The following is a 17,168-nucleotide window of genomic DNA, read 5'->3' on the forward strand; positions in this document are numbered from 1 at the left end:
TGAATGGGATATTTGCTAATCTATAGTAAATTTCACATTACATACATCTTGTATGTTTCAATCGATCTATAGTAGCAAAGTAAAATTATTTTTTCTGTAATACTTTAAATAAATTATGATGTATTTCACGTTTTCTGTTTTTTTCTGAGTTCTAAATTAAAATAAGGTAAACAAAAATTCGTAATAAATCCAATTATTTAATGGAAAATCAACCATTTTGTCATTTGTTATTCATTGTTCATAGTTTTGTACGATTGGTCTTATCAGCAAACTTATTTCCTTTTCTTTAAAGTAATAAAAATTTAGCTGATAATATTTCATAAGAAATATATTAAGATATTTCAATCCCTCCAATAAAGCACACGTCTTATTTCATCTCAAGTATTATTCGCAAATCTTTAAATACAATTTAAGAATGAAAAAGTCAAAGAAGTCCTAATTCGTTCCGTAAGATGAGATTAAGAACGACAAGAAATGGTGAAAGTGAGATGAATAATCTCATTAATCTACGTATGTAACATTGACCTCGTCAACGTCTGAATGGCCTCCAAAGAATGAATATTAAAATTTCACAAGCAGCAAATAATTAGCTAGCTATTATTTATTGTATTTCTGATCTCGAGATCTTTCTGTTTCTTTCATTTCGCTTCGGTTGCTGAAAGAAATAACAATTCGCGATAAATGTCAGTGTTTCATATATGTACCTAAGTACTTCTGAACTCGTTAAAATTACGAGTACCTTCTGTTATAGTCGAAACCGCATCTGTCGATAAAAATCTGGTTCCGTTGTAAAAGTATCAGGTTACCCGCGGTGCAGTTCAAGTACGCTGCGTTAATGGTAATCTGGCGATATCGAATGCTTTGTAGCCGCCGTTGACCTTTCCCGTCAATCTTTTTTTCTACCGAAGTCAATGTCTCTAGAATGAAACGGACTATTTGCTCGGGATGGAATAATGGAGCGACTCAAAATGAACTCCGTTTGCAGAAGGCTTGCAGATGTCCCTATAGAAACCACGGAACGCGAGAATCACCCCATTGATCAAGTTTCCGTGTAAATATTGTGTGTACACGAACCATTTAGATGGGGTTGTGAGCGTAAGTTGGTTAAAACAGTCTTTCACTGCGTAATAAATAAAAAGGAGATAAATGGGTCGGATGAGCTGGCAAACAGTGTGATTCATGGGTGAAGATTTGTGTGCGAAATGAGTTCTCAAACATGTATTTCTTCTTTTGCGGTGGAAATATTAGTAAAGCTTTACTTTTTCAATTTTTGAATCCCAAAGGAGGTTAACGATATGGTAATAACTAAATTATTACGGTATACGATTAAGAAATTACGCAAAAGTGATTGTTACGAAATGTTACTTTGTCAAGGGGGTCACATGTCACGAGCAGAGGACAAATGTCCTCTGTGTGTCTATTATAGGGGTTCACACACGTTTCATCAGAGACAACTCTCATTCAAGACGCTATTTGTTATGTACGAACATAACCTTCAGCTGCTATGATTTCAGCGTTATACCATAATACGATAGACTCACTAGATTTATAATGCGATAATATATCGAAAATTTGTAATTCTTGTAAGCTAATCATCGATATTCTTCATATGTACTAAACAGTAATCTTTTGCGTTATTCAAATAAGAATTACTATTATTAATAAAATAGTATAACTTATATTTACATATAAGAATGTGTATTAAATATTATCTATTACTAAAAGTCAACGAACTTTACGCGAATTAAATTTTTTTTAAAAAAGCAGTGAAAAATAAAATGAAGCATATAAAGGTTAAAAGTTGAATAGGTATAAATACTGTGACCCCTTCATATAAGTTCAGGGATGAGATATGTTTCCTCACATGGTAGTCAAAAACAGTACCCAATAAGGCCATAGAATAATAAGGCCTTATCCTACTTGTTATCATTGCTCATTAAATGAGAAACAATAAGCGCCCTTGTTACTCGCCTACAAATCAAAACCAGAGGCCTTGTTAAACGGTGGACTTAGGTCACACAAACGTGTTGATTCGCGCTATTCTGTAGTGCTATCGTCTCGTTTCTAATTAATGGCGATGATAAAAATGGCCAAGGCGCCGTTAGCTCCTTGGAAAATAACAGGTCCTCCCGCGTCTGGACAGCATTAAAACCGATAGACACTGCTGCAAAACCTGTTATTAGGCGCAATTCAAATAGCATTCGCTACACGCTCATTTACATCATCCCGATATCCAATTATCACGCGGGGTTACTTAAGCCGTGCGGCAGCCACGATAATAAAAGTGCAGCAGCAACGAGCTGCGCTCGGTTGCTCGTGCACGCCGAGAATTATTTATCGTCTGTGCAAATGTTAAGTGCATTAGGTGCGCGCGAGCGGGCACTGTGTTATTATTAATGGAACAATTAGCTTTGGGGGTGTTAAGATGCTATCGGTGTCTGTTTGACTCTTTAATCAGCGGGAGCAAACGAGCCTCCATCGCTGGGATGCACGTTGCACGATGAGATCGGTGAATGTCAGCTGTGCAGCTGAGATTTCAGCCAAAGATGCTTGACCACTTTGTATAGATATTCACATCAAACAAGATTGAATATTCGAGGCGTTCCCGAGTTCTTTAATGTTGCAAGTTGTTACATTTGTAAGCTGAATTTATGACCGCAAGATAGACTTGAGGATTTTTTGTCTGTTGAGATCAGATCTTATTCTGTAGGTAGTTTTGAATTAGTTTTGAGAATTAGAATAAGATATGTAAGCGAATGCAAATGTTCGTATTGCTTGTAAATTGATAGTGTTAAAAAATGGTATTAATTCTTTTTTATATTACTACAGATAGTATTTGAAACAATTCTGTAATTCATTTGGTGTATAAGGAATTACATTTCTTAACAGATATATTGTATTTAGTGTATCTAAAAGTATGAACAAAGTTGCTACAGAAGTAAAACTAGTAATTTTTTGTATCTATGGAGACAATATTTTAGACTAAAATTCGCGTTTGTAGTTGTTTAGAAAATTTAACTCACAATCATAATTATATTGACGGCTTCATTATCTGAAAACAGGAATTTACTTTTCCCTACCAAATTGATCAGTTACCAAAAAATCGTAAAATACTCGAAAGTGAAAAAACAGATTTCAACAATAAATGTAGATATAATAAGATATAAATACATATATATTTTCTACAAAAAAACGATAAGAACATACACACTACGATATAACCGTTGAACAAAAGGAACCAAATCCTAATACTAAAATTGAATCCTTTACCACCTGGAATAATTAAAACTGTTTCTATGAAATTTCCTTTTTGTGTAGTTGAATATGCTATTTCTAAATTTTCACATTTTATAAAAGCTCAAAGAGCTATAGAAATGTAGATCTCGCAGGATCTACTACAATGATTTAAAAATTTTTTTAAATGTCTGCATATTATAAAATGGGATACCATTTTGGACATTCAAGGTCACCTTCACCATTATTAATCAGTAGATTGGACTACCATTGCTATTTTCGAAGAAATATAAAACCATAAAGCTGATGAAAAGAATACAATAAGATACTTACGGTTTATCCTTGAGACTACAAGTTACCAAATACATCTTTTATCACTCATTACAGAGCACCATAGGTCCAAACAGGTTTATTCTTATATAAATAACAATAAGTACAAACAGTAATAAGGATTAATGTTCTTGCTATACACTGTTCTTGCAACCTCGCTATGTTTTTTATGCCCATAATATAAATTACTTCCTTAACCATTTCAGTGCAGCACTTCAAATACCTTCAACGTGCTGCTCGCAAAAATCCTAGAAGTCTATCTATTAATCATACTTGTTGACGCCTATAGGCTCTCAACAGACAGTCTTAATCCTTTAGGTTAAAATAACGTCTCTGAAACATCATTTGGTCCTGGTGCCACAATTGATTATGACGTCTCTAAGATGTGATTGATCTCTAAGACGTTATAGATACTATTGGCAAAAAAGATTTTCCTCAAATACCTCTCTCCCCACCCCCCAAAATAAAAAATGTTCAGTTCTGATAACAAGTTATTTGTCCTTTGTTAGAAAAGGATTACAACCTCTTTGCAATTTTTTTTCTATTTATAATAATATCGTAAATAAATCGTAATTTAAAAGGGTAGTGTATCGATTGATTCGTAGCAAACGCAAGGGAATGTACATGTTTAGTGCAAGAGTGATAAGTGATCTTGAACAGTCCAAATTTTCTATCTCTTCATAATCCCTTTCAGCCATATGATGAATCGTTCTGACCTCTGATCGAGAACTCTGATTATCTGTTTGCAGCACGCGAACAACGTACGCAAAGCGGCGTCGGAGTACGTGGCGCGTCGGCAGGCGCGTAAGATCTCGATGACCCGCTCGATAACCTCGTCGCTGGCCGTGCCGATGAGCCAGCTGAGCGATGTGGCCTTCCTGCCGAACGCGAAGGCCGGTACATTCTTTGCCCGTGACAACGTGTCGAATTTCATTGGCTGGTGCCGCAACAGCCTCGGCATCATCGAGTGTCTGTTGTTTGAGACCGACGACCTGATAATGCGCAAGAATGAGCGTCACGTGATCCTCTGTCTGCTCGAGGTAGCCAGGAGAGGTGCGAAGTTTGGCATGCTGGCGCCTATGCTCGTGCAGATGGAGAGGCAAATAGACAGGGAAATCGCAGCTGAAAATAAAGCGGCGAATGGTGCCCATACTAATGGCGGGAACGAAGAGAGCGACGACGAATACGCGGACATGCAGCAGGAGGAACCTTGTCTCATATACGGCCCCCAGCCGCAGATCGTCACCAACGACCTGAAGAGTCTCGACGAAATGGTGAGTCTTTTTTATCTTTAAAGCTGCTGATTAGTTTGATCTTTGGATTTAGGGCTAGCCTGGACTCTAGAGTCTGTCTTTTGGATGGTCTGGAGTAAGGTACTCTTAAACTTTAAAATATTTGCGAGTTTACAGTAACTCTTGAATGTTGAGGTGTCCGAAGTTCTAAGGTTACTTGGATATATCCTGAAGTTTAGTATGCTTCAGTTTAAATAGATTGGAGGATATAGAGGTTTGGAGCATATAATGTAATTGACATAAACTGGGGGATGTTGCGGTGCAGGATGTTCTTCGACGGAATGCCGAATCTAGGACTCTGTTAGGCATAACTTAACTCTGAGTATTTTTAGATTGAGGATTGTTTTGGAGCATAGTGTTATTTCGAATTTGGAGGTGTTTTAATAGGCACATGTAGTATGGTCTTGGATGGAAGGTTATTCCTAGACTTGTGTGTTTAGGAATATTCTACGATCTAATATTATCTAATGTATCTAATTCTGGTTCGAATTATGTTTTTAATCACAGAAGAGTTCTGAGTTTAGAGTTATCCTTGGGTAGGATAAGAATTGAAAAAAGACAGACAATTTTATCAAGATACAAGAGTTTATTGTGAAAACAGCTTACAATTAGTCATCTTGAAGAAAAATACTTATACAACTGGTGACACATTAGAATCTATAAACTTTCAATTTCTTGATAACATAGGCTAAATCAAAAGCAACACTTGTAAGTAGATATCTCAGAAATTAAAGAGATAAAATCTTGAATGGAAGAATATCTTTGCTTATTTTTTAGGTTTTATTTAATGATGCTAATATATTTCAAATACATAATAATTTTATTTAAACTTCTCTCGATTCTACCAAATTAGATCCACATGTGGAGTTAAATAATATTCACATACATTAAATAGGATCTCAATATAAAACAGTAACAACCAACGCATGAAAATAATAAACAACTCAATATATCAATATATATCAATATAGCGTATTATACTAGAAAGAACAGTTTAATATAATATCATTCACAATTGGACGAACAAAGACGCGTCTGTTCTCCAATTCACGGGATTCTACGCCCCAGCATAGAAAATGGTCCCCTATTTTTAAGAAACACAGCTATAATGTATCTCGACTATGAGAATAGCCCACACTCTTAGATGTATCGGGGTATATTTATGGCGCTACCGCCCGCTGACCGTGAATATCATGGGATCAGGAATAAGAGAATAGTTACTCGTATCCCGGCGTTGAAAGACCAAAGAAGCGCCCCTGACAAACGTAGTTGCTTTCGCAACGCTAATAATTTATGCTCCATAATTCATGTTTATCGGTTATTACTCACGAGCTGTATCTAAGCTGTTGATTTTCGTCATTTATTGATCAGCAAATACAGGGTGTTCCACGTAAACGTTGCCACGAAATTCCAACACTTTTCTTAAATTCTCCAAGGGTTGCGTTACACAAAAGTTAAACTGCGTTTATCTCGGCGTGTCTTCCGTGAATCAGAATTCTTTCATTTGAATCTCGTTTTTGCCTATTTAAATCAAACCATAATACCGTTTTAGTATTTTTTATTAGAAAAAATCATAGTAACTCCAAAAACGATGCTTTTGTCACAAAAAATATCACTTCAAATAATACTAAAAAAGTATTATTATAAATATGCAAAAATCCTTTAGTATGCTTGTATCTCTCACAATGTTAAAGCTGTTCTCACATTCAGTTTTAATCTCTTTTTCATATCAGCGATTTTGCACAGACTGTAAAGAAGTTCATAAAAAAGCATCGTAACGTAAATAAATGCAAATGAATGATTGTTCCTAAATTTATGTAGTCGAACGCTCAAAGATACCGCACGTTATGCAACTTTTATTCCATTTTAATAAGTTATTTTTATCTTTCTGTAATATACATAAAGTTCTGTATTTATTATGATTTATTCTAATGTAAAAAACATTTTTAAAATACTATAGTTCTATTTAAAGATCGAAAGCAAACATTCTGATTAAATTCTGAAGTTCTCAAGAAATTCTAACGTTTGAAAATCCCGTGGCGACTCTTATGTGGAAGACCTTCTCTTATTTCAGAGGCAGAAAAGCTTGAATGAAGATGCAAATTGATTTCTTCTAATGTTGCAGAAAACATGTCACGTTTAGGATATTTATCTTCATCTAAATCCATAGTAGTCAGTGTCGTTTGACCGCCATTTATAAAGTGATAGCAAACTTCACACTGCTTAAGACCAGTATAATAGAAAATGAACCAAGACAAGCGATTTATTTGACACTGTGACCTAGTAATATCGTCACAGGTGGCCCAAGGATATCTAAAAACTCCAGTAAATATCTCCCGTACACGAGAAATAACAGTTTAAACGTCGCCTTGATAACTTTCTTCCGGAAACCGGTCGGTCGTTTCGCGTGCGTCTCGTAAATCGTATTAGCATGACACATAGCAAAAAGTGTTCACGCAAGTTTCGAGTATGAACCGTGTTTCTACCTCTAAATGGATAATGAGCACTAAATCACTAGCTAAATGTTACGCATTGGCGTCAGCATATGCGATCCGTGGGCAAAATGGGCATAATTGCTTATTCCGGATTTCACCGATGTAACCGATCGCGATTTTAGTTGTCTTCGATGATCGTAAATACTTCCTTACGTGCAGGAATTGTTTGAACCTTACTTTCTGAATCACTTTTCATATAAAAGGTACTATATGTACATTAAGCTTCTTAGAGCTCACTAGTTGTCACAAAACTTAGAGCTCACTAGTTGTCACAAAACTTAGAGCTCACTAGTTGTCACAACAAACTAGATTCTCTATATCGATTAGTGTTCAATCATATGATGTAAGGAACGATTGGAAATTTTGTTAATTCACTTGATTTTTAATCTCTTAAAAAATTTTGAAAAAGAACATAACATTTTATACGCTAGTAATCTACATATTCGTTTTATAAAAGTATCTTAGTTCTTAGATGATACAAACTGCTTTCTCTTTTTATTACTCTGATGTGGTATTTATTTATTCAAACGAAATTAAATGAAAGGAATAGAGAATAGTTTTTAGGGGAAGCTATAGTACTTGCGTAATAGAACATTTTTTATTTAATTTGAAATAATCTATACTAGAGGAGAGTCAAAGAATATGATGCAGTGGGAAGTTTTACAATCAACTTTTATGATGCGATTACTACATTGTGAATGAGGTATAAACGTAGACTTGTCACCGTATGAACTTTAGTGGTTCAATATAGCTCTGTTAACGATCTATAACCCAAGACTAACTTTAACATTCTTCGGTAAACTTTTTAGATACACTCATTTAAAATACATGGTTCACACTTCACTGTGTCCAGTTAGTGAACTTATGACCGATTTCTTTTGTCTCGTCAAATATCTTCGAATGTGGGTCTAACCGCTTTGTTGGGGGCGTTGTAATTATTCAGGAAGTTGTAGTTATTTTGCAATTTAAATACGAAAAACATTATTTTTATCTTCCATTTATTTACTATATAAATCATCACTTAATTATGAACCTATCGTATCTTCAGATATCCATTTTGTATCTACAAATTTTAATACTAAAACATGAACTATTTCTTATTTTCTACTACAATAAAATATGAAATTAATTGTATAGAATCTATGGTACTTTGAAACGACGCTGACAATAATTTCAATTACAATTAACTTAAATGGGACTTCCTTTATATAACCAAACATACTATATCTAATCATGATAAATGTGCTATGCGAGGCTGGAAAGAAGTCTTTAATAGAATGGCATAGGGACAAAAACGTTTCCTATATATCGACTATCTATGTGTTGCAACTTGTAATAGTGACACAACTCACAATTATGTCATGATTTTTATGGAAGTATCATAACTATTTAGTGCAAAGATCGTTCTTCCTGTGCTAATAGAAAAAGCAAATATATTAGTTACGTCATTGTTACAACAAACGAGTGATACGTGTAACCACTTCCTTTCCTCGAAAGTTCTTTCCAACCGCGTGCAGTAGCTATTTTGTTATCAAAGGACATGAGTAATTTGCATCTCCGCCTCTCAGTGCATAACCCTATATTTCATGGTTATTTAATATAAATTCCCTAACACTCATAGTGTACGCAAGATTTATGTATGGAAGAGTCGCACGAACTACACTGGTTCACTGTTACGTCTGGAATCTTGCCCAGGGAAAATGTCCTGGAATTCTTGAATACATTGAAGAGAACTGGCTGGCGATAACGTCGCTTCGCTGAACCAGGGGTACCCTGTGAGAAGAGAATTTCTGCTTCGTGAAATGCCGCGTTCGACCGTTGCGTGTAAATCGTCGTTGTTCTACACGTGTCAGGGAGTTGGTGAAAAAGCCTGCTTGGCTGCGACGCGCGTTTTCTGAGTGTGTTTCAGCGCGTAACTAACGGCGTCTCGCTGCTTTGACGCCAGCTAAAAGGAGCTGATGCTTTCGAAAGCGACGCGAAACGCTCGTTAATCCGTTCTGGCCGTCGGATTGCCGATTTTACCGTAGTTTCTGGGACTTTCCTTGGTTGTATACACCTGAAAGATGAAGGTGATTCATCTTCTATGAGATTATATAGGGGTGCAATTTGCAGTGGTCAATTAACCGGGAAATATGAGTTGTGAAGACTTAATATGTATTAATAATAAGATAATAATACTAGAGTAAAGTAGTATTTCAGTATTTATATCGAGAATGTATGACAAGGTTCATTATAGACACAGTTGTTATTTTAGTTTGATTAGAATCATCGTGAATGAGTGTTATATTGTGGGCTATTACATATTGCATCCTTGCAAAACAACTTATACAAGTAAAGAATTTTCAATTCTTGTTAGTTAGTAGAGCAGAATATATTCTAATACACAGATTCGCCATAATTTACTATTTTAAACAAATGGAAATATTTATTTTACTATTTCGAAGTATATTATGTGTTTTTGTTGTGTTTACCTAGCAAATGTAGGTATTCGTAATAAATTGAATGAGTTAATTCATTTTTAATGATACGTAAACATATAATTTTAGGTATGTTTAAAGAATTCCCAACAAATAATTGACCCGATTAATAGATCAAATATCAAATCAAAGATCAAGAATGAAATCCATGATATTATTTTCAAGATTAGAAAAATATCCTCCTTTGCAAATTTTAAGCTTGTTAAATGGAACCTTAGTATTTCATCTACATACACTCCTATGAAAATGCATCAGGGAATCGTTATTCCCATTCAGCTGTGAGTAGGTGGTCAGGGTTCGTCTGTGTTTACCGCAACGAGTGGGTACATCCCTCGGATGCCAAAGCGTGTTTTAAAGAGCATACTGCGAATAGCTGTACAAAAGACGTGAGAAAATGGGGCAGATTGGTTGTTTCAATTCTGTGACCTAATTGCCTGGTTTTTCATATATCGATTGACTATTTGGTTCAGATAAATGAATGATTTGTGTTCATACATGGTTGGAACCAAGGAAATATTTATTCAGAAACTAATTTCTATTTCATTAAAGTATCGAACGCTCTTGATACACACTTCTTCTTACATTTAAATACCTTGACTTTGAAGCTAATTTCTCTTTCTTTAAAGTATCGAACGCCCTTGATACAAACATCTTCTTACATTTAGATACCTTGACTTTGAATTCTTCAAAGCAAATGAGTTTCACTATCACGTATTCTCATTTGTATTTGCAATCAGGTAAAAGTGAGCTGTCGGCACATGAATTAGCTTTAGAAATGTCTCTTTTGTTATAAGCTTGCTGTCAGAGAGCCGTGAATCTGTAATGAAGAAACTCTGTACTTCTCTAGAAAGTGTGACACATAAAACGAGACTGTCATTACAAATTCTTTCACTTACAAAATTAATTTATCCATTTAGTTATAATTATCTTTAAAATCATTCTATTTTGAATAAAAATTGAACTATATTTAAGTTAATGTGATATTGGTAAATCAGAAGCTTTTTATTCACACTTATTTAGAGATAAGAATGTGAACTTTTGTTTCTTTTAATGCAACTTTACTATTTTTTAACTTTTTTTTATGAAGCGGAAACATAAAAAGAACAAGAACTATGCGTTTATTACAAAGAGAAACATAAATAGTTTATCAAAATTCAATATAAGTTATACAACATCGCAATATTCATGAACATTCGATTAAAATAAGTGTTGGAATCACAATACATTTTTTTATTTTCCTAGTGTCACATGAAATAAGAAGACACATTCGTCTTTAAAGCAATACCTTGGTATGTTTCGATATCATATGACTTGTATTTAATTTCTACGTATTATTTATGTTTTTTATTGTGCATCTGTGCTATTTTTCGTAACGAAAATATTTAAAAAGTATTACACATAATATCACTAAAAAATCCTGATTACTAAAAAACATTTGTCTACGAACTAAAAGAATCTGATTTACGGAAAGTTACGTTAATTTAAACGTAGTTCAACTTTTCTCTAACACGATCGTTTGCAAAGTTCAAGAAAGCATTCGAAATTTCGTTCCAGCATTTACGCGAGATAACTTTTATACATTAATTTTGTACGTATAAGAAGCTACGTTAATCATGGTCCCATTTTTGATGATAGGTCTCATATATTCCTTTCCCTCTCTTTCTCTTAGACTTCTCGAATTCTGATCAAACAGATCGGTTTCACATTCTATCCTACGGTTCCCTTGAACTCCGCGCCCCGAACTGTCTCCAGGTAGCACCGCCTCATAGTTCCCACTGGAACGTCGTCTGCGCGATCACACGCGTGTTCGGCTGATTTGCATGCTGCAGAATGCCACGCGTTCGCGGGAAACGGTTTCCTAGGGACACAGCAGGGATCGTATACGGAATCGCAGCTGCATTGCTCGCCGTGCAGAGCGTCCGACCGCGATTGCGTATGAATACAAACGGACAGCGTGACAGTGTCACCGCGTTCCATAAAGGGCACGACGAAAGGGAAATCTGCACGGGTCGATCGGCTACGGCGGCGAACTTCCAACGGTCCACGTGTTCCCGTCCCTCCGTGGGAGTTGTGTATCGGGGTAATTAAATTCAGCGCTACGGCTCGTAGACGCAATCCTCGACAGGGATTTTCATCCGCGTGGAAACGCGCTGTTGCGTCGAATCGTGTCGCTGGAGAGAAAGAAGCAGGCTGGACATGCTTACTTTCTTGCGGGGAATGGAATTTTATGCAATAGAGTGGACAAAATGCTTCCTTGGGAAATTATCGCTAAATGGTAATGCATGCTGAATAGTTACTCGGTGAATAATTATGCAATTAATGAGAGAGGAATGGGATACTTGCTCTTCAAAGTAAATGTCGAAATACGTGGATGCTTGATGTCAAATGTTCCAGTACGTGAATTGTGGCGTCCGTTCCCAGTAACTCAGTATATTATTTCCTGATATTATTTTTTGTTTTTAATTTGAACAGGATTCAAGTATTTTACAATTAAATAAAATTAGTGGTAGTGTTCAGGTACCAGGGCATGGTGAGCTGCTGAGACGTTTAAAAATGGCAGGAATTCAAACATTTCAGTCTTCTGTGAGGGTTGTGGTGATGAGTTGATGGTCCTAGGATGAATGAATGTATTTTCTGGGTATTAGTTGATAAGAACTTTAGAGGGTATCAAAAGGGAGTGAAATATTTGATTTTAACAAAATTCTCATCAACAGTTTTACATTCTACAAAAAAAATAAACTTCAAATTTGAAGAGTGAAATTCATTATCAAACATTTGTACAAGAAAGTAAATGAAACCCTGCAACAAGTAGCAATAGACACATTTGGCAACTTGTATCTTCCTGGGTATCACAGCATACACCATTTGAATAGATCTCGGTTTGATGATCATACTGTCGCGAAAGTTTCTGTACATTTTTTTCAGAATGTGATAGTCTCACGATATTCCTTACGACTTGTCATCTGATGAAGACATATCTACCTTAATATTTCTTGCTTTATGCTGTGACTCAAATGAGTAGTTAGATACTTTTTATAGATGGGATTCAAAGACTATTCAAGGGATGGAGGGCAACGATAGGAAATTATGATCAGTACATCTGCAATTAAAAGCAGAATATCCATATATAATATTCCTAATCAGATGACGTTATACTAAAAAATGTGAATATATTGGAATCTAATTTGTATAAAATGTAGGTCTAGTTTGGTCTAATTATTTAGGTCTAAATGTTGAAGGCCATTGAGTATCTAATCCTATACCACACATGTCTGTGACATAGCTATTTTTACCACTCTGTTTTTCAGCACTTTACATCCCTTGTTGCTATGCTTGTAGTAATGGCAAAAGAAAAAGTGACTTCCAGTTCATTTGATATTTTTCTAGCTATATCGGAGAGAAACGAATATAGTATATGCAATAATAAGTATTCAGCGTGGAAAGGAAAATGATTATGCCGCAGAACTGTTTAAGAATTGCAAATGTTACTGAGTGAAGTGTGAATGGAAAAACATTAATTGTAGTTGCAGATTTAAGTAAACGAAGGACTTATGTAACGGATAAATACATATTGTAAAATGTGTATCACATTTGCAAGTGATTTTTATTATTCTGTCGAGTGGTGATAATCGATTTCAATTGCAAGTTAATTGCCTCCTTGATTTGTTAATAAATCAAGTAGAAACAGAAATAACACTAAAGAGTGTGCACATATGCTTGTTTATGGTTAAAGATGTCTTTTATGGTAGAGTGAATTTAATTAGAAAACAAAATTATAGTCTTGTTTTTCATTTTTAAATATGTAGTACAAAATTGAAAAATTTTGAATATAATTAAGGGCTTTTGGAAATTAAGATTTTTTCTCATCAAATATCTTTCGTCAACCTCACAAATTCTGCTCAAGAAGGAAGTAAGACGCAAGAAATGCAGTATTGCTCACAGTATCGATTAGAAAGAAGGCTGACATGCGATTCCCTTATCTTATCTTAGCCTGATGGTAAAACCCGATGCGTTCCCTAGAGTTATGTTGAACTATTGAAATCACTTAAGCTAAAATCCTAGAATTCTTGAACGACTTGTTCAGCTCTGTCACCTTGTTAGTACTGTTACGTCGCTCAGGAATGCCTAAAGATAAGTTTAAGGTTACACCTGATTCACTACACTTGAATTTACTAGATTTCAATATTTCAGTCTTTGCATTTCAGCGTTTTTACTTCAATCTTAGATTCTAATTTCTGGGCTTCAGTTCTCAAATTTCAATCAATTTCTAGACAATAATGTTCGAAATATAATTTCTCAACCACAATTCTTAATAAAAAAATAATAAATTATAATTCCCTAAATCTGATTCTCCAACCTCTATTTTAGTAATTTCATTCAAAAATTTGAACGGTTCCTCAGAGATGAACTTTTCAAAGTTTCCTCGGAAAAAAGTACAAAATTATTCCTCATGGAGTATTTGATGAGTAAATATATCAATTACAGTAATCAGTTTCAATTCTAGCGAGAATTGGATTTATGTGATATTTCTGATGAGAAGACTAGCTTGAATGAACCTCGGGGAAGAAATCGATTCGTCTAGACTCTAAACGCATTTCCGTTGTAGTTACGTGTCTATGGAGATTCCCATGATGATAACAAAAATGGTGGCTTCTCGTGCAGAGCTTTCAGGGTGGTCTTCGACCAGGCCATGGCTCGCAAGCGCCGAAAGCTCTCGTATTGATCGCTGTTACCCCATTTCGTATCAAGTTCAAGCGCAAAGTCCTGAAACTTTCCTTGAAGGACGAGGTTCCTTTCTCCTTGAGGATATTGAGTGTTCCCAATTGGCTGAGGGTTGCTTTCTAGAGGAAAGAAAAGAAGGAAGGAGGAAGAAAATGCATTCTTCTCGGCGATTTCTTCAGAAAAATATTACAACGATGCTTATTATTTTCGTCTCATTTTATTAATTCTGTTTAAGAGATTCTCCTTATACTTGTAATTATTTAGAGAAAATGCAGAGATGAAAAATTTTTTAATTAAAGTACTTACGTATATAGGTGTTCTTTCGTTTAATTTCTACTGTCTAGTACGTCTTATCTCTGTGTTTATAGTTACTTCTGAGTCATTTCATATACTGTATTCTGTTATCATATAAATATGAATTTTACTTATTGTTAGTTTACACATATGATACTCCATTGTTTAAAGTCAGATTACAGATAAACTGTATTACTAGCTATTACGTACATATTCATGCTTTCATCACTGATAACACTTATGTTTGAAATTTGTGTTATCAGAAGAAGCATGATTATCAGTAAAAAAAAATATTAGTTTAATTTTGCGGATATTTGGTCGATGTTCCATTTCCGGTGATACCCATGCATGTCTGTTACACTCAAAGAGATTCTTTGACTGCAGATCTCTTCATATGTGTACATATTTTTATAAACATTTAGTTTTTAGCGTCTTCGATGATAGCATTTTCGTGATTGAAGTCAAAACATATTGCAGTATTCCGTAATTATCATTAATTCAATATTATTGAATAAATATTTTGGTTCTTATCTGATATTTTTATCAAGTGCATTTTTTTAAACATACTCACTAAATATTGCGTAGTGCTGAAAGTAGATTTTCGACCACTCCTAAACGCTTTCAAATTGTATTTATTGAAAGATACAGATTATGTAGGTGCTCCATAAATTCTACAATATAATTAGTAAATTCTATCATATTTTAAATTAAAGTATTATGAAATAACTTTTTTTTATGATAAATATATAAACATCATAACAGGTCTAACAGCTTTACACGAAATCTCTAAATCTTATGTGGAATTTCTAAATTCTAGAGAAATCTTTGAGTTTCATGTTGTAAGTATAATTAAACACAGAATTGTTGGAAATTGAATCATACTTTGATAAATTTGAGGAGTCTTGCTCATATTACTTCGAAGAAATTTTATCATTTGTAATCGTTCAGCAATTAAGTATTTTTAGCTCAATTTGATTCAAATATTCCTTATTAGTACTTTTACTTTCGGAGATGCTGTGAACTTTCAAATAATTCCAAATGATAACTTTAATTATCCGAAATTCATGTTTGAAATGATTGTATTCTATTTTGTGTTCATTTTGCAACCACAGTTAGAGCATGAATACCTTTTGCACAGAAATTTGAGATTGATAAGATTTAAAGGAGTACCCAGTTTTTGGTCGTAGAAAAGTGAGTTAATAAACATATTTTTTAAGTACATATACTTAATTCAGACCTTCTATTTACATCGTTTTCTTTTCTAGGCGAAAGAAATTACACAGTATTGCGTAATCGCATCGTTCATATTTTCATTTAAAAATCCTCATCTTTACTCACTTCATATTTACGTTCGAGGTAAATTTAGGTCGTGCAAGACGAGTATATTCGTCATTGCTTGCTGTTAATTGCTTCCCCAGCGGAGAACGCTGACGATCAAGAAGTTCTTCGCTAAAGAAGTTGAAATCGTTCCAAGTATTCCCAGAGACCTCATAAAATAAAATGAACTCGTACAACAAAAGAAAGAAGTGTCTTATATTAAACTGAAACAATTTGAATGGAATCTCTGGAGCAATTATACAAGAAATAGAGTTTCTTCGTCAATATTATATAACTTTATAATTAAAATTGAGAGATTTAGAGAAAAACAGGTACATACAGAAATTTATAGGAAAACAAATTCTAGGAAAAAAATTTTCTAAAAGAATTTGGTACTAAATTTTAACGACTTCAATTATATACCGAATTGCAACTACTATCAAATCTTGACTTATAAATTCGTTACTTGACATTTTCCATTTTCCATTACATCCCACTGTTAATAAATCATTGATTGATCAAGAGTTACTTATATTACTTTGCTACATGAGTTTGGAAAGTAACAAATATGATAATTAAACCCTAATTATGACAGTTGTATTACTGGATATTACTATATTGTATCTCAACACTTTTATACCAGTTATACGAAAATTCTACTATAGACCAAATACGATAGTACACAAATTTGTTCATATGTATTCAGAACAATAGTTACTTATGAAAATTGTTGTGTATTTTTTTCATTTATTTGTGTTGTTTACAGCTTTTAAATTTAAATCTAGTTTAATTAGTTTAATTTGTGAACATAGTAATTCTTTGTGAACATCTTTTCGAGTCATTCTATGTTTAAGACCTTGGTGGTAACTTGAATACTAATTGTTTAAATATTTGAAACTATAGTATTTCATAACAATTAATATCCAATAACTTTGTGGTCAACAATATTTTGTTATTATACGTTATTTGAACAGCTTTTGAATACAAATTGCGGCAAAGAAGTAGAT

At 34.1% G+C, this 17,168-nt stretch overlaps 1 protein-coding gene across 2 annotated transcripts in view; it reads left to right on the forward strand.

Annotated features, from left to right (window-relative positions):
- The window catches only part of LOC143177042 (GAS2-like protein pickled eggs), a 103,126-nt gene that overhangs the window by 41,989 nt on the left and 43,969 nt on the right, over window positions 1-17,168 (forward strand). For both annotated transcript variants that reach the window (XM_076374796.1, XM_076374797.1), the window contains exon 3: window positions 4,314-4,838. In XM_076374796.1, the coding sequence (XP_076230911.1) occupies window positions 4,314-4,838 (525 nt within the window). The remainder of the gene's footprint in view (window positions 1-4,313; window positions 4,839-17,168) is intronic.

The sequence above is a fragment of the Calliopsis andreniformis genome, chromosome 3, assembly GCF_051401765.1.
Source record: "Calliopsis andreniformis isolate RMS-2024a chromosome 3, iyCalAndr_principal, whole genome shotgun sequence".
NCBI classification, from domain to species: Eukaryota; Metazoa; Arthropoda; class Insecta; order Hymenoptera; family Andrenidae; genus Calliopsis; species Calliopsis andreniformis.